Source organism: Chiloscyllium plagiosum, unplaced genomic scaffold, assembly GCF_037043375.1.
Source record: "Chiloscyllium plagiosum isolate Xiang-an unplaced genomic scaffold, Cpla_swu_hap1 HiC_scaffold_28, whole genome shotgun sequence".
Classification (NCBI taxonomy): Eukaryota; Metazoa; Chordata; class Chondrichthyes; order Orectolobiformes; family Hemiscylliidae; genus Chiloscyllium; species Chiloscyllium plagiosum.
The window spans coordinates 51,628,749-51,652,727 of NW_028270166.1; the positions used below are offsets into that span (position 1 = coordinate 51,628,749).

Below are 23,979 nucleotides of genomic sequence, written 5' to 3' on the forward strand. Positions count from 1 at the left end.
AATTGCGTGTTTTGTTGAGGCTCCCCAGTTGAAGGGTCTCGATCATGTAGAGTCCCTACTTCAGGGAGCTGGAGGTGAGAAGGTCAGCCCTGTCGATCTCAGAGACGGATTGGAAGCAGTTACTGGGGTGGATGGTCAGTCTGTACTCAATCTCAGTTGATTAGAAAACCCACCTCGGCCCCTTTGGACTGCACACAAGTTATGGGATGGAGTTTGAACCCATAGCCCACAACTTTAATTGAGACCTCAAGATTATTTCTACCTCCATCCTCAACACCCAGGTTTTCAGGAAAGAGCAGTACCTCCCAAAATAACTCAGCAGATCCCCAACCAATCACTTTGAGTCATATATACAAAAGGAGGCAGAGTTTGGAACTCTCTTCCACAAATGGCACGGGATGCAGGATCAATTGTTTATTTTAGATTTGAGACGGATAAATTATTTTATTAAGTTAAGGTATTCAGGGATATGGGTCAAAGGCATGTCTGTGGAGTTAGACCACAGATCAACCTTGATGTCAATGAATGGCAGAACAGGGTCAAGGGGCTGAATGGCCTACTCCTGTTCCTATGTTCGATGTTGATCTGAAGCAGCGCTGTACATGCAATCAGGAGCCATTGGTTGAAATAAGCCCTTTTCAGGAATTAAGCTTGGAACAATCTTCTCAATAAAGAAGACAATGAGATGAGAGAGACGCACGCATGATTTCCAATCCTGGTTGGAGATGTCAATGTGCTGGGATGGATAGTGGAACGTGGACTGAGTTATTGTTCCAATGTCATTTCCTATTGGCTCCATACAATGACACCACAGTCTTCCAACATTGTACTGCTGGAGTGATTGTTACTGATTTTACATACATAGGGCTGGGTTTTACGCCAATGTACAGTCCACCGTCTCCCACCCCACATCCTGGATTCTTCGCAGCAATAACCCACTGGCCAGGCCATCAATGGCTTCATTGAGACAGAGGAGCTGAGAGTGTGGGAGGAGTGAGAGCGACAGGCCCAAACTGCTTTTGATATACCCTGTATGGAGTTCAAAGGAGCCAAGGTGGGTTTTCTAATCTACTGAGCTCGACAACAGACTGACCGTCCACCCCAGTGACTGCTTACAATCTGTCTCTGAGATTGACAGGGCTGACTCTCTATCGCCTCCAGCTCTCAGGAGTGGGGACTCTGCATGACCGAGATCCTTCAACTGGGGCAAATGTCTTGAATCAGGGTATTTCCCGACTTGAACGAAATATCCCAATAGCGAAATGCAACCCAGATTGGAAAACTCCTGCCCCGAAAAAGAAGGACAGAGTTAGTATTATGCCCAGGACTGAAATCATACTGACTCAAGGATAGTGAGATGTTGCTAGGCACCTGGAAAGCAGAGTGAGAGATACGGTTGGTGGTCAATTCTCAATTCAGATTGGCTTTGAGGTTCATCTGTTCTCAACTCAATTTTGGTGTGATCAACACAGGGATGTTGTGATTTTAAATGGCAGGGGGTATTTGATCCTCTCTGTTTGGTACTAATGGGTACCATCTAAGACAAGTCCTTGGAACAGGAGGGAGCCACTTAGTGCCTTGGGCATTCTCTGCTATCCAATTTGATCCCAACTGACCCACAACCCAATTCTATTGAACTGAGCTTGTTCACTAACATAGTCCTTTTTGTCTTAAAAACTTCGGTCAAACATCCACAATATTTTGAGGAAGTTCTACAGACCAACATTGTTTTCAAAAAATTCTTTCCTGAATTTGACCACTGGCCTTGTCAGACATTTACTAATTATAAAAACAAACTATGTAAGTCAAGAAAGGGATTGTTTTTTGTCCTTGCCAACAGTTTTACAATTCTTCTATGGGACGTGAGCATCGCTGGTCAAGCCTGCATTTATAGACAGGCCTGTCTACAATTGTTCAGGAGAAGCTTTGCTGAGATACCATCGTGAACCTCCATCTGATGCAGATATGTCCACAGTGTTTTTAGCAAGAGATCAATGAACATTGATATAATTTAATGGATCAATTCTCTCGTTGTGGCTTGCTAGGTCTTGTGGTGGAAAAAGGTGTTGTTGCATTTATTAATTATTTCAAGAATTTTTATTTTACTTCATTGCTGGTTTGACCAGCAATTATTGTCCATCGCTTTGCCATGAGTCTGGAGTCACGTGTAGGCCAGACCAGGTAAAGGGGAACAGATTTACTTTCCAAAAAGGTTCAATTTTTTTTTGCAATAATCAACAATGGTTACCTGGCCACCATGAAATCAGCTGTTAACTCCACACACTGATTTAATACAGCTTTCACCACTGGGGGATTTGAACCCAAATTGCCAGAGAATTAGCCCTGGGGGGGGGGGGGGGTTGGAAGCAGTTGTCCAGTGACACTGTCACAGTTGATTGATTACAGATGATTGACTGTTACATGCTTTGTGTTGATTAATAATTGTATAAGATAAGGGTTCTGAAAGAGTTAATGCCTATGCAATCCGGAGCTCCACCCAGTTTGATGAAGTCACACAACATCTGGATGGAGAATAATTTAAAATCTGTCTTCTCCACCTCCTGTTAATAATATTTAATGTGCCTAACAGGGAATGTAATCCCTACATACTTAACATTACATAATCAACTACATTCTATCATGGTAAACAAGTATTGCTTCAGCTTGTGATCCATTCTCCACCCTGGACTATGGAAGAACCTCTTACACCTGGATAGGGGGGTGGATTGGTGGTAACATGCACTCGGTCCAACCACAGACCAACAGTGGTTGATCGCAAGAGATAGAATATAACATGGTGACCATGCTGGGTATCATCGATCACTACAAAAGATGGTTTGGAAGGGACTCTCATGTACGTGGGGGACTGCAGGTCACACACTGGGGACTTTCAATCTAAACATTACAGTCAGACCTTTCAGGAGTGAAATCAAAAAACAGATCCACACCTGAAGACTGAAAGATGGGATGGCTGGTGACTTAATGGTTATCATGCTGCCTCACAGCATCAGGAACTCGGGTTCAATTCCATCCTTGGGTGACTGTCTGGGTGAAGTTTGCATACTCTCCCCAAGTCTGTATGGGATTCCTCCAATGATGTTGGTTGGCTATGGGAAATGCAGAGTGAGGGGGTGGGACTGGGAGGGATACCCTTCAGAGGGTTGGTGTGGACTGAATGGCCTGTTACCACACTGTAGGGATTCTATGCCTGGAATTTTCATCTGAAAATGACAATCAGTTCTGGGCGATTGTGACCTTTAAAGCTGAGACAAGTAGACTTTTGCTCACCAAAGGTATTACGGGAAATGGAGAAAAGTGCAGTGATCCTTGCAGATCAACAAGGATTTCATTTACACTTCCTTCTCCTAGCCACATGTATACATCTTTATCAAGCAATGTTTTCTGGTGAGACTGCTGTGAAGAGGGAAGCACCTACTCATGGCAGAAGATGAACAATAGATTAGATTACATTACATTACAGTGTGGAAACAGGCCCTTCGGCCCAACAAGTCCACACCGACCCGCTGAAGCGCAACCCACCCATACCCCTACATTTACTCCTTACCTAACACTATGGGCAATTTAGCATGGTCAATTCACCTGACCTGCACATCTTCGGACTGTGGGAGGAAACCGGAGCACCCGGAGGAAACCCACGCAGACACAGGGAGAACGTGCAAACTCCACACAGTCAGTCGCCTGAGGCGGGAATTGAACCCAGGTCTCTGGCGCTGTGAGGCAGCAGTGCTAACCACTGTGCCACCGTGCCGTCCATGAGTTCATCAATCTGAAACTTTAAATTTATTTCTCTCTCCACTCTTAATGTAGTTCCAACATTTTCTGTTTCTAATGGTGTGATCCTTCGTCCCTGCAGGTAGTATCTCAAATCCCACTATTAGAATTCATACTCAATTCTCAAAAAACTAAGAGTTTTAGATTCTTTTTAAGAGAGGTAGTGATTGCTGGCTAAGCCAGTGTTTGTCCCTATTGCCTGTTTGCCCCGGAGAAGATGCTGGTGAGGTGCTTTCTGGAACTGCTGTATCACAGTCCTGTTAGGGAGGGAATTCCAGGATTTTAACCCTGCAACGCTGAAGGAACCGTGATATATTTCCAAGTCAAGATGGTGCGTGGCTTGGAAAGGAACTGGAAGGCGGTGGTGTTCTCGTCTATCTGCTGTCTTCAACCATACGGGAAGTGTCTTGTATTGTGAAAGGAATTGGTGCAAGTGTGTGGGAGTTATGCTTCAGTTGTACTGGCCATTGATCAGATTGTATCTGGGGTGCTGTGTACAGTATTGGTCACCATACTTATAGAAATATGTTAATGCTCTGGAAACAGTTCAGAGAAGGTTTACTAGACTAATACCTGGAATGAGCAAATTGCCTCATGAAGGAAGATTGAATATGCAAGACTTGTATCCTCTTGAATTTAGAGGTAGAGGTGATTCAATGAAAACATATAAGATCCCTGAGGGGACTTAACCGGGTGGACGTGGAAATGATGATTTTCCTCTTTGGGAGAATCCAGACTAAAGGGTCATTTATTTAAGACAGAGGTGTAGAAAGATATTTTTTCTCATGAGTCTTTGGAATTCTCTTCCTCAAAAGACAATGGATTCAGAATGTTTAAATATTTTTAAAGCAGAGGTAGATGGATTCTTGACGATGAAGGGTCTGAAAGATTCTCAGGGATATGCAGCAATGTAAAATCAGAACAGCCTTGATCTTATTGAATGGTGGAGCAGACTTGAAAGACCTACTCCTGCCATGCAGTGTGATAGTTCTGTGCTAAAGGCAGAAGCCACAATGTGCATTGCTCATGCACAAGGAATCTCTTGCATCATGAGGGGATCCCTGCCCACAGAGATCTTCCTGACTGAAGGATCCTCCCACAAAAAACCAGGCAGGCCTCTATTCTGACTCCAGGTAGAAGGCAGCTGTCATCATGTCTTCCTACTGCCTGATCTTCATGGCTGTAGTTATTTCCTTTCAACCCATCGATGAAAAAGCTCTTGTCACCTGTTAAAATCTGATGATGCAAATGATGGGGTTTTTGACTTGAATCCTTATGCTCTTTCTGATTCATTTACTTGTAAAGTACTGGTTTAAAATACCGGATCCGTGAACAATATAAATTCTCATAAAGCGAAGCAAGTTTGTGGGATTATAGTAAGCTGTACAAACGTTGGAGTGTTTTTAAGGTTGGTCTTGTTGTTAGTTGAACTAGTCTGGGGAAGTTTTGATACAGGCTGGAATAGGAATGATATCCTCGGTGATCAATATTATATAAAAACAATGTCAAACAAGATGGGGGAGGAACTCTGATTGAGAACCAGTTCAGAGACAGTGAGCGGTGGTGATTCTAGGCTTCTATTCCTGCCTTCAGCAGGATCTAGCAGACTCAGTTGCTTTTGAATGATTCTTTTGTCAACTCTGTGATTATGGACACTGCATAATCCCAGTTATCATCACCATTTTTGGATTGAAAATTGCTAAATGTTCATAACAGATCCACTGATATCTGACACGGCAGGGAATAAGAGTAACAAATGATCTCCACCCAAAATGTAGATCCGTCTGTTCTTCCCAGGGCCTGTGAAGTATTTTCTGCCTTTGTTTCAAGCTTCCATGATTTGAAGTCGCTCGTTGTAATCTCCATTTCGGAAATGTTGTTGCTTGTAGGCATTTCCCTTTATTGTGTGCATTTCAAAAGCTACTAAGACCGTTCTGAAAGTTTTTAATTTGCGAAGAGAGCTTTACAGAGAAGGAGATAGCTATGGAGCAAACACAGTCTGCTTCAGTGAGAAGTCTGAGGGGATTTCAGGAATTTGATTCAGTACAATAAACTCCAGGGAACACATCTGCTCCATTGCTGGCTGACTCTATTAATCTCACCTCTACATGAATGGGAAACCAAACAATATCACAGAAGTTTCCAGAAATGTTAGTGCAGCCATATAGTGCAATAGTACTGGTGGCTCTAATGTGTCTAGGATGTGGTAATCAAGAAAGGACAGGTGCAGACTTACCATAGACTACTCTCTAGTATCTGTCTCATTCTTAGATACTTGCATCTGCATCAAGGATGGGCACCTCAGCACCTCACTCTACCACAAGCCCATGGATAACCTCACAATGCTATAATACGCATACACAGAATCTATTCAGATGAGGAGGAACGTGACAGACACCTGAAGGTACTCAAGGGTGTCCTCATAAGAACAGGGTACAATGCTCAACTCATCGTCCACCAGTTCTGATGTGCCACATCGAGAAACCATAATGAGCCCCTCAGGAGACAGACACGGGTTGCAACCAATAGGGTACACATCGTTGTCCAGTACTTTTGGGGACCTGAAAAACTATGCCATGTTCTTTGCAGCTAGTACACATTATCGATGAGGATAAGCACCTCGCGAAGACCTTCCCTATGCCTCCACTTCTTGCATGTAAACAACCACCAAACCTTAAACAGACCATTGTTTGCAGCAAACTGCCTAGCCTTTAGGACAACATCAACCACAACACCATACAACCCTGTCATGGCAACCACTGCAAGACGTGTCAGAGTGTCAACACGGGTAACACCATTACATGTGGGGACACCACCCACAGTGTACGTGGTACGTACTCATGTGACTTGGCCAATGTTGTCTATTTCATATGCTGCAGGTAAGGATGCCCCGAGGCATGGTATATTGGTGAGACTGAGCAGACGCTATCACAACGGTTGAATGGACACCACACAACAATCACCAGGCAGGAGCGTTCCCTTCCAGTCGGGAAACACTTTGACGGTCTGGGACATTTGGTCTCGGATCTTCAGGTGACCATCCTCCAAGGTGGACTTCGAGATAGGCAACAATGCACAGCAGCTGAGCAGAGGCTGATAGCCAAGATCAGGACTCATGAGGATCACCTCAACTGAGACCTTGGGTTCATGTCACAGAGTTGTTTAAACTAACTTTGCAGGGGCATGGGAACCCAGACTGTAGCTTTAGGGTGCAGGACCTGGAGTGTAGGGAGGTTAGGAACATGGCATCAATTTCAAAGGAGGGTGCCTGTAAACAGGAAAGTGGCTTGAAGTGTGTATACTTCAATGCAAGAAGTATACGAAATAAGGTAGGTGAACTTGCAGCGTGGGTTGGTACCTGGGACTTCGATGTTGTGGCTATTACGGAGACATGGGTAGAACAGGGACAGGATTGGCTGTTGCAGGTCCCAGGGTTTAAATGTTTTAGTAGGGTCAGAGGTGGGGGTAAAAGAGGGGGAGGTGTGGCATTGCTTGTCAAAGATAGTATTACAGCTGTGGAAAGGACGATGGATGAAGACTCGCCATCTGAGGTAGTTTGGGCTGAGGTTAGGAATAGGAAAGGTGAGCTCACCCTGTTAGGAGTTTTTTACAGGCCTCCTAATAGTCCTAGAAACGTAGAAGAAAGGATTGCGAGGATGATTCAGGAGAAGAGTGAAAGTAATAGGGTGGTTGTTATGGGGGACTTCAACTTTCCTGATATTGACTGGGAAAGCTATAGCTCAAGTTCGTTAGATGGATTAGTGTTTGTCCAATGTGTGCAGGAGGGTTTCCTGACACAATATGTAGATAGGCCAACAAGAGGTGAGGCCATACTGGATTTGGTTCTGGGTAATGAACCAGGCCAGGTGTTAGAATTAGAGGTAGGTGAGCACTTTGGGGACAGTGACCACAATTCGGTGACTTTTACTCTAGTGATGGAGAGGGATAAGTGTGCACTACAGGGCAAGAGTTATAGCTGGGGGCAGGGAAATTATGATGCGGTGAGGCATGACTTAGGATGTGTGGCTTGAAAAAGTAAGCTTCAAGGCAAGGGCGTAATTGATATGTGGAGCTTGTTCAAGGAGCAACTATTGAGTGTCCTTGATAAGTATGTACCCGTCAGACAGGGAGGAAAGGGTCGTGTGAGGGAGCCGTGGTTTAATAAGGAATTGGAATCCCTTGTTAAATGGAACAGGGCGGCCTATGTAAAGATGAGGCGTGAAGGTTCAATTGGGGCGATTGAGAGTTATAAGGTAGCCAGGAAGGATCTGAAGAGAGAGCTAAGAGCAGCAAGGAGGGGACATGAAAGGTCTTTAGTTGGTAGGATTAGGGAAAACCCTAAGGCTTTCTATAGGTATGTCAGGAATAAAAGAATGACTAGGGTAGGAATAGGTCCAGTCAAGGATAGTAGTGGGAAGTTGCGTGTGGAGGCTGAAGAGATTGGGGAGACACTGAATGAATACTTTTCGTCAGTATTCAATCAGGAACAAGACATTGTTGTCAATGTGAATACTGAGTCACAATTAAGTAGAATGGATGGCTTTGAGGTATGTAGAGAAGAAGTGTTGGAAATTCTGGAAAGGGTGAAAATAGATAAGTCCCCTGGGCCTGATGGCATTTATCCTAGGATTCTCTGGGAAGCAAGGGAGGAGATTGCAGAGCCATTGGCCTTGATTTTTATGTCCTCGTTGTCTACAGGAGTAGTGCCAGAAAATTGGAGGCTAGCAAATGTGGTTCCCTTGTTCAAGAAGGGGAGTAGGGATAACCCTAGTAACTATAGGCCGGTGAGTCTCACTTCTGTTGTGGGCAAAATCTTAGAGAGAATTGTAAGGGATAGGATTTATGAACATCTGGATAGGAATAATGTGATCAAGGATAGTCAGCATGGTTTTGTGAAGGGCAGGTCGTGCCTCACAAACCTTATTGAATTCTTTGAGAAGGTGACTAAGGAGGTGGACGAGGGGAAAGCGGTAGATGTGGTGTATATGGATTTTAGTAAGGAGTTTGATAAGGTTCCCCATGGTAGACTACTGCAAAAAATACGGAGGTATGGCATTGAGGGTGATTTGGAAGTTTGGATTAGGAGTTGGCTGGCTGGAAGAAGACAGAGGGTAGTAGTTGATGGCAAAGGTTCATCTTGGAGTGCAGTTACTAGCGGTGTTCCGCAAGGATCTGTTTTGGGACCATTGCTGTTTGTCATTTTTATAAATGACCTGGAGGAGGGGTTAGAAGGTTGGGTGAGCAAGTTTGCGGATGATACGAAAGTCGGAGGAGTTGTAGACAGTGAGGAAGGATGTGGCAGGTTATAGCGGGATATAGATAAGCTGCAGAACTGGGCAGAAAGGTGGCAAATGGAGTTCAATGTAGCTAAGTGTGAGGTGATTCACTTTGGTAAGAGTAACAAAAAGATGGGGTACTGGGCTAATGGTCGGATACTTGGTAGTGTGGATGAGCAGAGGGATCTTGGTGTCCATGTACACAGATCTTTGAAAGTTGCCACCCAGGTAAATAGGGCGGTGAAGAAGGCATATGGCGTACTGGCTTTTATTGGCAGAGGAATTGAGTTCCGGAGTACTGAGGTCATGTTGCAGTTGTATAAGACTCTGGTGCGGCCGCATCTGGAGTATTGTGTGCAGTTTTGGTTGCCATACTATAGGAAGGATGTGGAGGCACTGGAACGGGTGCAGAGGAGGTTTACCAGGATGTTGCCTGGTATGGTAGAAAGATCATATGAGGAAAGGCTGAGGCACTTGGGGTTGTTTTCATTGGAGAAAAGAAGGTTTAGGGGTGACTTGATCGAAGTGTACAAGATGATTAGGGGTTTAGATAGGGTCGACAGTGAGAATCTTTTTCCACGTATGGAGTCAGCTATTACAAGGGGGCATAGCTTTAAATTAAGGGGGGGTAGGTATAGGACAGATGTTAGGGGTAGATTCTTTACTCAGCGAGTCGTGAGTTCATAGAATGCCCTGCCAGTAGCAGTGGTGGACTCTCCCTCATTATGGGCATTTAAGCGGGCATTGGATAGGCATATGGAGGATAGTGGGCTAGTGTAGGTTAGGTGGGCTTGGATCGGTGCAACATCGAGGGCCGAAGGGCCTGTACTGCGCTGTATTCTTCTATGTATCTATGTATCTATATGTATTACAGGTGACCCCACTACACTATATACACTCTCTCTCCCTCTCACACACACACCCACACAGTTATATACTCACACATTCATGCAGACCCTCTCTCATCCACACACACATACAGCTCCCACACTCACACCCACGCACGCATTCTCTCACAGGCCTATACTCCATCACATTCACACACCCACTTTACCAAGCTTGCACACATGCAAACACACGCTGTCTCATGTGCACTCACATTCATACACACGCACTCAGATAGACACACTCTGTCTCTCTCCTGCATGCACACACACAGATCTGTTTGTGGGGTGAATTTGTATTTGCAGAATGATATTTGCAGGTACTTTCTCTTTTGCTCAAAAAATGTAAAACCTGCAAAAAGTCAATGCAGGCAGTGAATCCATGTAATATTTGTAAATTCCACTTTGGAAGTAGAAGTAATCTGGCTCAAGATTGGTCTGACTTACACCATTAAGGCATTGTCTGAGCTGAGATGTCACCTATTGTTATATAACTTTAAATTATCTTGAAAATGTGACTTAAAAGTAGTTCTGGGATTTACATATTAAAAGACCGAAACCAGCAAATCCATTCTAAAAGATGAAAGACCTAACAATCTAGGTTTGTTCAATGTATCACTGTAATCCTTTGTTATAAATTCTGTGTCCTAAGATCCTGCTCCACAGCTACCTGATGAAGCGCTCCGAAAGCTAGTGCTCCCAAATAAACCTGTTGGACTATAACCTGGTGTTATGTGATTTTTAACTTTAGTCCTGGGATCCACATTGTATGAAACACAGCAAGATAGGAAATAGGATGATAAGTAGGCCATCAGCCCTTTAAGCCTGCTCCACCATTCAAAATGATCATGGCTGATCTTCCAACTCAGTCCCCTTTTCCCACTTTCTCCCCGTATCTTTGATCTTCTTAGCCTTCAGAACTATATTAAACCCCTTCTTGAAAATATTCAATACTCATGCCTCAACCACTTTCTGTGGTAAAGAGTTACCCTTTGTTCAATATAGACATTTATCTTTACTAATGAAACACCAGTAAAAGGCATTGGGAAAACTAGCAACCACAAAAGCCAGGCTTGCGCAAAACCACACAGTTAGAGCTGCTCAAATTGGTTTGAACAAAGCCGTAATATCAGGGGGCACCAGCTGCACTAGGTGATAGTGCTCAGTCAATGTCATCTGGATGCCATGTTGTTTCTCATGGCAACTGGTAAAAAGACATCAGCAACACTAGAAAACCTAGTGGGCGGCACGGTGGCACAGTGGTTCGCACTGCTGCCTCACAGCGCCTGAGACCCGGGTTCAATTCCCGCCTCAGGCGACTAACTGTGTGGAGTCTGCACGTTCTCCCCGTGTCTGCGTGGGTTTCCTCCGGGTGCTCCAGTTTCCTCCCACAGTCCAAAGATGTGCAGGCCAAGTGAATTGGCCATGCTAAATTGCCCATAGTGTTAGGTAAGGGGTAAATGTAAGGGTATGGGTGGGTTGCGCTTCGGCGGGTCGGTGTGGACTTGTTGGGCCGAAGGGCCTGTTTCCACACTGTAATGTAATGTAATCTAAACAGTTCAACACAGCACAGGAACAGGCCCTTCAGCCCACAAATTCGCAAAGAGCAAATCATTCTGTAAATTTGAAATCATCTGATGATGTTGGTACTTCAAGGACAACAGCCTTTTTTAGATCTGGATGTGGCCCACAGTTCCAACTCACTGACCCCCACCAATTCCTCCCCTACCCAGGGCAATTGAAATGAAATGGGAAATTAACCCAGTTCTTTCTTGATCTAACCCACTCTGCCTTCAAACAGTAGGCAACAAGACTAAGACTAGGGTAGTCCCCTTATTATCCGGACTGGGAGTTGATGGCTTCATTGGAACTGGACATGCTCGTTTAACCTGGATCTGGGCAGGTTAAGGTCGGGCGGGGTTTCCTGCTCAGTCAAGCTGCACATGAGAACCTCCCCAAGAGAAAATGTTTTACCATTTTATTCAAGTTCATTGGCCCTGGGGAGCAGCAATCCTCTCTCATGCTCATCCCTCAAGGTGGTTCACTTGTCAAGTTTCTCTTTTGCTTCCATGATCTATTTACTTGATGGAGAGAATCAATCTCAGCTCCCACCAGCTGGATAGACAGGAATTCTGGCCTCAAAGAAAGAAACTGTAAAACTTGGGGAATTTGGACCTGTATGTTCACTTCCCAGAGCTACTTTATTTCACTGTTTCTGTTTCATTTGAACCAGAGTAATGGCCTGAAGCTTGAAGAAGGGGGTACAATAGCTTTTTGGAGATGAGCACATGAGCTGCTTGCTCACTGAGCTTCCCATTCTGACCAAAAACTGTAAACTTGTAACCTTGAATTTTGATAACTGTTAGAAATCTCTCCTGCTGTGAATCCTGGGAGTGATGGATACATGATGTGAATGCTGCTCAGTATTTTGAAGTTAAAAATCACACAACACCAGGTTATAGTCCAACAGGTTTATTTGGAAGCACTAGCTTTCGGAGCACTGCTCCTTCACCAGGTGATGAAGAAACAGCGCTTTGAAAGCTAGTGCTTCCAAATACACCTGTTGGACTATAACCTGGTGTTGTGTGATTTTTTAACTTTGTACACCCCAGTCCAACAATGGTGTCTCCAAATCAGTGTTTTGAAATGAGATATTGCTTTTGGGTTATTTGTTTCTCCCTCTGGAACTTCGTCCACGTGATGCACTGGTATCTGACAATCCTTTGTAAATAGTACTCAAGCAGGACGCTGGAAGAACACAGCAAGCCAGGCAGCATCACGGGATGGAGAAATCAACATTTCGAGTATAACCTTCCTTCAAGAATTCCTGAAGAAGGATTACACCCTAAACGTTGGCTTCTTCACATCCTGAAGCTCTGTTGCTTGCTGTGTTCTTTCAGCCTCCTGCTTGTCAATTTTGGATTCCAGCATTTGCCGGTTTTTTTTGCCTCTAATTCCTTGTAGATTACTGTGGTGACCCAGAGTGCTTTACATCACCAATAGCAGTCCCAAGGGAATTCTCCAGATTTTTATTTTCCATTAATGGTCTCTCCCAGGAGATTACTCTGGGAGGTAGGAAGGTGTCTATACGTCTGGCATTATAGTTGTGAAACAGGTCTGATGGGATATCCTGATGAAGGGCTTATGTCCGAAACATCGATTCTCCTGCTCCTCGGATGCTGCCTGACCTGCTGAGCTTTTCCAGCAACACATTCTTGACTCTGATGGTATATCTGACCTTTTCCTGTTCCTTGTTGCTGTAGATTTGGAATGAAGGTGGTGTAGTGAGATTGTCACTGATGATTCTGAGGCCCAGGCTAAGGTTTTAGGGACATGGATTCAAATCTTGCCCCACCAGCTGGTTAGTACATCCAAATAAAAAGCCAGTCTTCTTAATTGTGACCATGGTAATGTGACGATACAATGGTTATTTTGTTTTTTTTTAAGAGAAGTTTTAAGACAGAAGTGCTGAGCTGTCTGTTTGGAAAACCAGTAGCCTAAATAGCTTGTGCAGCCTTAGAGTTTTTTTTTAGTTGGAATAATAGAAGCAGCCTGAATGGGTGTGGTCAATCTCAAATCAAATAAGTTTTAGTTTCTTAGTTTTTCACACATAGCAATTGTTTTGGGATCCATTGCTGCAGTATTTCAGAATTTCAGTCTTTCAGAATTGTCTTGAAGTTTCTCCTCCTGGGCTGCTACAGTTGTGCATGAAATAATCTGTTTGCTTGAATTTCTCTTCTGCCAAGGCTGTGTTTATGGAATGTTACTATATTGGAACTGTTAATTAGTAATAGCTACTGGATCGATTATTATGTTAAGTTGTCCAATAGAGTCATAGCTAAGCCAATTATTGCCTTTATTCTTTCTTTTGTCTATATTGACCATAGTTTATGAATAAAGTGTGTTTTATTTTACGCTGGTTAGTTTGACCAATTGAATTGCATCTGGAATGCAAAACCTTATATTTATCTTTAAAATAAGAAAATGCTAAGGTCTAGGTTACCTTCTTAATATATTTTAAAGTGGTCTGGTCTGGTCGATATCAACAACTATCATTCATTTGTAAAAATCCATCTTGTTCTCTAATGTCCTTCTGGGGTGGAAACTTGCCATCCTAACTCCATATCCAAAACAGTGTGCTTCATTCTTAATCGCCCTTTGAAATGGCTGAGCAAGCCTTTCAGTTCCAGGGCAATTAGAGATGAGCAATAAACGCTGCCCTTGCCAGCACCCCCTACGTCTCATGTAAGAATCCAAGAGATACTTATCAAGCTGGGATCTTGATCCTCGAACACCAGTTACTGATTCCACACTCGTCTGGCCAACCGTGATGAGTTGAGATTAGATGATGCCACCATGATACATTTGACGGTAATGGCTGCCTCGAGTAAGGGACTCCTGCCTTTGGTCATGCCTCCTACTGTTGGGGGGGGGGGGGGGGGGGAGCCAGAGATAGAGGTGTAGACTGACAATCCTCCAGTCTGACAATCCTTTTACTTCTCTTGGACTTGAGCATCTCACTTTGGGCTGCAAACTCTAAATGAATGACAGAGGGGGGAGCAGTTTCGCCCAATGACCTCCTGCATTTATCTGCCTCAGCTGGTAAAACAACCTTCTTCCAGGTCTACCCTACATTCTGGATATTTTTATAACTCGTATCGGAAAGTATTCAGTGATAATTGAGAAAAAAAACACACATGTGAATTATTGATAACTCGATGATTATTCTCCAGATTTGCCCTGGAGATCAATTGTCAATTTCTGGAGACTTGAACTCAATCCCTGAGCATTCGACAATGACAGTCTTTCTCCCTCCTGGTTAATATCAACCAATTCAAACCGGGAACAGATGGAGTGTGGCTCCCCATTAGTCTGCAGCATGCACCATGGGACATTCCTTCACTAAGCCATCAGAGACTCCAACTCTTTGCTGATGCAATTGCAACACCAAAAACAAATTTGCTGGGTCACCAAATGATTCTTGATGACATTTGCAAGCCACTGTGCTGTTCTGAAACTGCCTTCTGAAGGATAGGGTTCAATGTGGTTAACCAGATGAGAGCCGGTTTGACCGCTATCCGACCAGGGTAGAGTTACTAGACTGAAAAAGCCATCGAGGTTTGGCACATCAGAATTGGGAGGGGTTCAGAACCAGAGTTTTGAATTTCCTCAAAGACTCCTGTCATTTCCATTAGGTCAGGGCAGGGTCACCACCTGCACTCACTTAAAGTGGGGCGGGAACATGCAGGAAATTAAAATTTCTCTGTCTTTGGCATTTCGTATAGCTGAGTGAGATCCGAAGCTTGTGCTAAGTGAATTCATGCACCGTGGCAGGGGACTACTGAAGAGTCAGGAACCTTTAACAGGTCAGTTTGAAAGTTGCTGCCAATGCCTCCTCATGTCTCACGTGTCCCCATCATTTTCTTTCATATGCCCAAACCACCCCTGGGGTCTTCTATCCCTAATGTCCTTTCCATACCCCTTCTGTGACCACTACCCATCCATATTCCAGGCCCACTCTCCCAATGGACATTATATAATTCCAATCACCCACTCAGATCTGGACAATCCTCAAAACAGTCATCGTATGCATTTGAAAATGTCCCTTGGGGAAAAGAAACTATTGAGCTCTTAAAAGTACCAAACAGCCACCGTCATTCATCGTTTCAATGTCAAAAGCTTTCATCAAGCCCACATCCCTTAATCTTGTGTAAGCATTAAAAACCAACATCAAAGAAATAATTACTTATTATAAGATAATACGTATGTCAATCAAACAAGCCATACAATTCCCTGCTAGGCATGTGAATGTTGCCTGCTGAGCTGAGGGCAGTATCTGTTCCTGGAGCTTAGCCAAACAACTGGATCTGCAGCAGTAGTTTGAGTAGATGACCAGATGACTTTTCCAGATTACCACATTTCCATTTGTCTTCCCAATTATTTGCTGTGTCGGCAGGCTAACTTTTGTGATTCAGTTACCAGAACACTCAAAACCCTCTTTACTACAGCATTCAGTGTTTGTTCTCTATTTAAATATTGTGTTTTTCTCATCCTGCTACCAAAGTGAACAGCCTCACATAGTTTTCACATTATACTTGATTTAACAAGTTTTCCCACTCACTTAACTTATGTTCCTTATATAGTTATGAGAAACGTAACTAATCCTTATAGTTATAAGGAATAAGTTTGTATCATCCTTCCAAGTTGCTTTCCCACCTAATGTTATATCACCAGCTATTGTGGCTACAATATACTCACTCCCTTTATTCACCTCATCAATACAGACTGTAAACACTTCAGCCGCAACACCATAAGCTCTTAACTTGTGTGCTGAAGTTTTATGTGGTAATTCTTTGCATTTCAGAAACCCAAATTCATTACATTTACTGGTTCCCCTTTATTGCCACTGGTTATTACATACTCAAAGAGCTTGAATAAATTTGTCAGATATGATTATCCTTTTAGAAAACCACTTGGCACTACTTGATTGAATTATGATTTCCTAAATGTTCTGCCATTAATTTTATATTGCAGCACTATCCCAACGATAGATAGAGACTATCTGCCCTCTTGTTCCGTTTTTCTCTCTCCATCCTTTCTAAACATTGTTTTAGAAAATCTGTCATTTTCTAAAACATTGAGAATCTGTCACAATCTATGGATTTATGGAAGATTACAACCAATGCATCCATTACATTTGCTGCCACTTCTTTCAAGACCCTAGGAAGCAGACAACTACAGACTTGTTAGCCTTCTGTCACATCAAGTTTTGAGATTAGATTAGATTCCCTACAGTGTGGAAACAGGCCCTTCGGCCCAACAAGTCCACACTGACCCACCGAAGCGTATACCACCCAGACCCATTCCCCTACATTTACCCCTTCACCTAACACTAGGGGCAATTTAGCATGGCCAATTCACCTAACCTGCCAATCTTTGGACTGTGGGAGGAAACCAGAGCACCTGGAGGAAACCCACACAGACACGGGGAGAATGTGCAAACTCCACACAGACAGCTGCCCAAGGCTGAAATCAAACCTGGGTCCCTGTGCTGTGAGGCAGCAGTGCTAACCACTGTGCCACCGCCCCTCTAGTTAATGTAATTGTTTTATTTTTCTCATTGAGATGGTACTACTCTTGAGATGATTTGAATATCTTATGCTGTGAAGATAGATACAAAATACTTGTTCAAAGTCCTTATCATTGCTTCATTTACCATTAATAATTTCCAAGTCTCACTCTTTACAGGGGACAAAGTTAAAAAATCACACAATACCACGGTATAGACCAACAGGTTTATTTGGACGGAGTAGCTTTCAGAGTGCTGCTTCATCATCAGGTGGTTTTGCAGAGCTTTGAAAGCTTGAACCTCCAAATAAACCTGTTGGACTATAACTTGGTGTTGTGTGATTTTTAACTTTAAGCACCCCAGTCCAACACTAGCTCCTTCAAATCTTTAAAGGGGGGGTGCTGACTTGAGCTATTCTCCTCTTTTTCATAAAAGCGTAGAAGCTCCTACTGTCTATCTTTACACTTCTTGCTCATTTATTCTAATATTCCAATTTCTCCCTGTCTCAGTTCTTTAGTCATCCTGGCTCAGTTTCTGAAAGTTTTTTTACTCAGCATCCGTATGGTGGAGTCTTTCTTTCTTTGACATCAATGACCCTCACTAGATTGGGCTTTTTGCAACAGTGTGGAGTTTCTTGATCACATAGTCCAGCCAGGCAAGTGCAGTAAATATAGAACATAGAACAATATAGCGCAGGAGGAGAATGGGAGCATTCCCATAGGATTATTACCGTTTATATTTATTCAAGGTACTACACACGTTTGCCTGAGCGTAAACTTAGTTAAATAAAATGGTTGGCATCGATCTTCAATAGGGGGGTGTACCTTCAGGTGCTGGAGTTGCCTTCGCTCATCCTCCAGCTGTCGTTTCTTGTTTTCTATCTCTGTCTGCCGCTTCCTCTTCTCCTGGGAATGAGAGAGAGCAAGAAGGAATCAGTTCAAAAGACTCGCTAAATAATTCCCCGTTCACTTACTCAGTCTGTTGTCTCTCTCAGTTTTCCTGAATAGAACATCCTGAAAGGGGAACTGCTGCTGGATTTGCGTTACGTTGCATTAAATTCAGTGATTGGTTAATTGTGGATTTTCACACAGAAGGTGATGAATGAATTCACACAGTCTTTTAACGTCAGGGATTGGTTTCAGTTAAACATTATTATCGTGAAATATCGCTTTTTTTAAAAAAGGTTCCAATAAATTCTGAGTAACAATGGCAGCTTTTAATAGTTCCAAACAAAACTGCTGCTTCAACCGCCTGTCTCCCCTCCTCACTCCCACATTGTCCCAATACACCCCCTTCCCCACTCCATTCCTTCCCCACTCTCCCACTCTCCCACCCTCCCCCACTCCCTCCCATCCCCACTCTCCCACCCCCCTCCCCCACTCCCTCCCGGCCCCACTCTCCCACCCCCCATCCCCACTCCCTCTCCTCCCCACTCTCCCACTCACTCCCTCCCACTCTCTTCCCTCCCCACTCTCCCAACACCCACTCCCCCACTGCTCCACTCCCTCCCCTCCCCACTCTCCCAACCACCCCACTCCCTCTCCTCCCCACTCCCCCACGCATCCACTCCTTCCCCTCCCCACTCACCACCCCCATTCCCACACTCTCTTCCCCAATCAGAGAAGGAGAAATCAGATACATGTAGTTAAGGTATTACTACTATTGATGTTGCAGCTGTACAGGACTTTGGTTAGGCCACAGTTGAAGTACTGTGTGCAGTTCTGGTCGCCTCACTTTAGGAAAGATGTGGAAGCTTTGGAGAGGGTGCAGAGAAGATTTACCAGGATGTTGCCTGGGATGGAGAGGAAGTCGTACGAGGATAGGTTGAGAGTTCTCGGCCTTTTCTCGTTGGAACGGCGAAGGATGAGGGGTGACTTGATAGAGGTTTATAAGATGATCAGAGGAATAGATAGAGTAGACAGTCAGAAACTTTTTCCCCGGGTACAACAGAGTGTTACAAGGGGACATAAATTTAAGGTGAAGGGTGGAAGGTATAGGGGAGATGTCAGGGGTGGGTTCTTTACCCAGAGAGTGGTGGGGGCATGGAATGCGCTGCCCGTGGGAGTGGTAGAGTCGGAATCATTGGCGACCTTTAAGCGGCATTTGGATAGGTACATGGATGGGTATTTAATCTAGGTTAGAAGTTCGGCACAACATCGTGGGCCGAAGGGCCTGTTCTGTGCTGTATTGTTCTATGTTCTATGTACTCCAGGTTGCTGAGTCTAAAATCGAAGGACACTAGGTAAGGATAAGGGGAGTGACACTTCAGTCTGAAATGAGAAGAATTCCTCTTACTCAGTGTTGTAAATCTTTGCCATTCTCTCCCAGCAATCTATGGAAGCTGAATTGTTGAATATGGTTAAAGTTGAGACTGATAGATTTCTGCTGACTAGAGTATCCAAGCTTATGGGGCTGGGGTGGGTAAAATACAATGAATTCTTCAATTAGCTAGGATTGCACTGAATGGTGAGGGAAGCCCGATAGGCAGTGTGGTCTACTCCTGCTCTGATGTGCTATGTTCCTTGATCCATCATTCTCAATATTCAGGAGAAAAATGCAAGATGATCCCCATCGTGAATACTTAGTGAACTGACTAATAGCTTAGGAGTGGGTCTGGGTGGGTTGCCCTTCAGAGGGTCAATGCAGACTCAATGGGCTGAATGGCCTCTAATTACACTGTAAGGATTCTATGATTCTATAAAGACTCAGTCAGGCAGGTGTTTGCTGACACCATTGTAAAGGGGACTGCTGGCTTTGTTTGATTGACAGGTTTATTACTGTTGAAGTCTGTTTTAATTAGTTGTGTGTAGTTTTAACTAAGGTCAAAGTTTCTTCAATGGAATTTAGGAAATAATTCATTTATGAGACATGGCTGTCACTGACTTGGCCAGCATTTATTGCTCATCCCCAACTGCACTCAAACTAAATGGTTTGCAAAGCTATTTCAGAGGCAATTAAGAGTAAACCATAATGCTATGAGTCACATGTAGGTCAGGCTAGTTAAGAGTGGCAGATTTCCCTCCTTAAAGGACATTAGTAAACCAGATGGGTTTTTATGTAAATGAACAGTGGTCATCATTAGATTCAGTTTTTAATTTCAGAATTTATTGAACTCAGATTTCACCAAGGTGAGATTCAAACCCATACCCCAGAACATTAGCATGGGATTCTGGATTATTCGTCGGTGATTTTGTCACTACACAGCCACCTCTCCATTTCACAGGTAGCATTTCAGTGACAGTTTTATTACATTCTATGATGTCAGTTTTCAATATCTATCTGCTTATTTGAGCAATATTAAAGGTTTTTTTTCAGTGAGATGCTCATTGGCTGTGTTTGATTGACAATTTTATGATCAACTGGGCACCAAAGTGGAACTGGAGGCCATGGGTACATCCCATTTCATCGTGCCAATGTGGGGTTGCCCAGTGTTGGAAAATTCAGCGGCCAGCTCACCAACTTAACTTTAGAGGTAGGTCATCCGGGTTGGAAAACAAGAAGCACTTTCTGACTTGATGTAAAAACCTGGAACTCACTCTCCCAAAGGTATTTGGATACTAGGGAATAACTGGAGCTTTCCAGACTGTGATTAACGGAGCTGGTTAGTTAATGTCATGGAGCCAAAATGTGTAAGGTTATAAAAGGATTTGCAAAAATGGTTTCAGAGATGAGGATCTGAGGTAGAGGTTTGGAGAAGTTAGGACCAACTTCCTTGGAGAGAAGAAGGTTTGAGAGGAGATCTGATTGAGGTGTTCAAAATCTTTGGTAGGTCAGGACAGAGTATATAGGATCAGGGATCAAGAATGAGAGGACACAGACCTAATGTCATTGATATACTATGATGGCCATCGATATGTACCAACAGATTCAGGAGCAGCTTCTTCCCTACTGTTGTTAGACTTCTGAACAGACTTCTCAAATTTTAAATTTAATGATGAACTCACTCTTCCTCTGCAGCTGCAACACAGTATTCCTTGCTCTGTTCTATTACCCTAATGCACTTTGGTATGGTATGATCTGCCTGTACTACATGCAAAACAAAAGTTTTCACTATACCCAGGTGCATGTGACATTAAAAAATCAAATCAAAAAAATATTGAATAATAATATCAGATCAGATGAATGAAAACTAATTTTCCTAAACAGTTAAAGTTTTCCTGTGGACAGTGTTCAGCTGAGGCATTCAAAAGGGAATTGGCCTTTTAGATTAGATTATTGACAGCATGGAAACAGGCCCTTCGGCCCAACAAGCCCACACCGACGCGCAACCCACCCAGAACCATTCCCCTACATTTACCCCTTCACCTAACACTACAGGCAGTTTAGCATGGCCAATTCACCTAACCTGCACATCTTTGGATTGTTGGAGGAAACCCATGCAGACACGGGGAGAATGTGCAAACTCCACACAATCAGTCACCTGAGGCGGGAACCGAACATGGGTCTCTGATGCTGTGAGGCAGCAGTGCTAACCATTGTGCCACCTTGCTGCCCACATTTAAAAAGAAACAAGATTCAAGGTTTTGGGGGTGAGGGTAAGGCAGAAGAACAGCAGTAAATGACTCAGCCCAAGAGTTGGTGTCACAAAGATGGGTTTAGTGCCTCCTTCTGCATCACAACAAATCTGTGAATTGGTTTCAAGGTGTCAATTAACCATGACCTGCTGGAAGAACGGAGCAGAATTGAGGGGCTGAATTGTGACTCCGACACTTACGGAGCTTATTCAGGGTGGAGGAGAGGATGCTGGTGAGGAGAATCTTCTTTAGAGCAACAAACGTGGGACAATGGTTTCAGCACTGGTGGCCATGAAGTAAAAGTAGTACCAGCCTATGTTGAGGCATCTTTCACTGTGTGGGACCACTAGCCCACCTTGAAACAAAGCTGATTTGATGATACCATTCCTTTTGAGCTCAGGTCATTAACTTATTGTCGGCTTCACCCTGAGCCAATTCTCTTGGCCGTTCACCATTGTCTTCCACTCTCAGGGGGAAGGCTGAGGGGGCAGGTCCCAATATCAGATATTGGCCAAATGCTGTTGGCACTGCTCTGTTCCGTACACTAGCAATTTGGCAACTGAGTAAACTGGTGTGTTGGTGTGATGAGCATGCTCCTTTAATCTGTATTTCAGTTCTTTCTACAATGCAGTCTGCTCAACAAAAGATTGAAAGAAGCCTTTCAGCTTAAGAGTCTCAAATCTTTCAAAGCTTGCTTGAAGACTCATTTATGAAGGGTGATTGATATACATTATGTCAGAAAATTCTCAGCATTGAATGAAATATTAGGGCTCGTACCAGCACTTTTCACATTTCAGAAGAACATAGCACTCAAATAGTTTATCTGATTTCAGTTTTCACTTTGCCATTTCCAACTCAATGACCTTGTCCTCCTGTACCATTGAAAATGGGAATATGTTTCTGATCAAACCCTCATCTTTATTCTTTCATCAGATGTGCCAGGATTTGTTGCTCATCCCCAACTGCCTTTGAACTGAGCAGTCGCTATGTCAGTTCAATGAGAAGTTAAGAGTCAAGCATATTGTTGTGGCTCTGGTGTTACATGTAGGCCAGGATGGTAGGTTTCCCTCTAGAAACAACATGAGTGAACTGATAGAGCATTTTTTTAAAGCAGTCACCATTACTGAGGTTATCTTAATATTCCAAATTTATTAACCAAATTCAAATTAAACCCACAGCTATTGTGGGATTTGAACCCATGGCTAAGTAAAATCGAGGTTTCTGGATGACTAGTAATTACCATCAGGCCCCATCTTCCCAAACTCTTGTCACTAATTGAGAGCGGTGTCTGGTTCTGGTGATCATGACATGGTGCAGGTGACCGAACTCTGTATTCAGAGGAGAGAAACCCCATAAGATTCATCCCTTTTACCAGGAGCCTCAGTTATGGAGAAAGACGAGAGAGATACCTGGAAATAATGTTCATGGCAATAACAGAGGTAAGGGAAAGGGCAGGAGGTTTCCTGAAGATGTGAGGAGAAACCTTTTCACTCAGAGGGTGGTGGGAATCCAGAACTCACTGCCACTAAGGCAGAAACCTTCAAAACAATTGATCAGTTGGGTCAATGGGCTAAGGCATGGCTGATGAAGTTCAATTTGATAAATGTGAGGTAATGTATTTTGGTAAAACAACAAAAGGCAGGACTTTGAATTAAAAGTAGAGCCTTGGGTATAAAAGAGAGAGGTAGGGGTTTAGGTACACAATTCTTTGAAGATTGTGTCACATGTAGACAGGTTAAGAAGGCATTTAGTACGCTAACCTTCATTAGTCAGACTTTTGGGTATAGGAGTTGTGATGTCATGTTGAGGTTATACAGGAGGTTGCTGAGGCCTCTTCTGGAGTACTGCGTCTAGTTCTGCTCACCCTGTTGTAGGAAGGATATTATTAAGCTGTAGAGAGTTCAGCAGAGATTTACCAGGATGTTGCCGGAATGGAGCATTTGAGTTATAAGGAGAGGCTGGATAAGTTGGGACTTTTTTCATTGGCGTGTATGTGGTTGAGGGGTGACCTTACAGAGGTTTATAAAATCATGAGGGGTATGGATAAGGTGAGTGGCAGATATCTTTTCCCTTGGGTCAGAGATTTCAAGACTAGGAGGAATATTTCTAAGGTGAGAGGAGAAAGATTTAAATAAGACATGAGGGCAATATTTTGGAGTGGTTTGTGTGTGGAATGAAATTCCAGAGGCACAGTTACAATGTTTGAAGACGCTTGGATAAGTAAATGAGTGGAAAATGTTTGGAGGGATATGGGCCTGGAGCAGGCAAGTGGGACTCGTTTAGTTTGGGATTATGTTCAGCATGGACTGGTTGGATCTGTGACACTATAAGTATTTAGATATGCACTTATAATGTCAAGGCAGGCAAGACTATGGGCTAAGTATTGAATTGGAATACTTAGGTGGCTGATGGGCCAAAGGGCTTTATTCTGGCTGTAGATCTCT

At 43.6% G+C, this 23,979-nt stretch overlaps 1 protein-coding gene across 4 annotated transcripts in view; it reads right to left on the reverse strand.

Moving 5' to 3' along the window:
* palm1a (paralemmin 1a) overlaps nucleotides 1-23,979 on the reverse strand; it is a 304,566-nt gene that overhangs the window by 132,877 nt on the left and 147,710 nt on the right. For all 4 annotated transcript variants that reach the window (XM_087976206.1, XM_087976207.1, XM_043683614.2 and 1 more), the window contains exon 3: nucleotides 17,846-17,926. In XM_087976206.1, coding sequence (XP_087832332.1) covers nucleotides 17,846-17,926 — 81 coding nt within the window. The remainder of the gene's footprint in view (nucleotides 1-17,845; nucleotides 17,927-23,979) is intronic.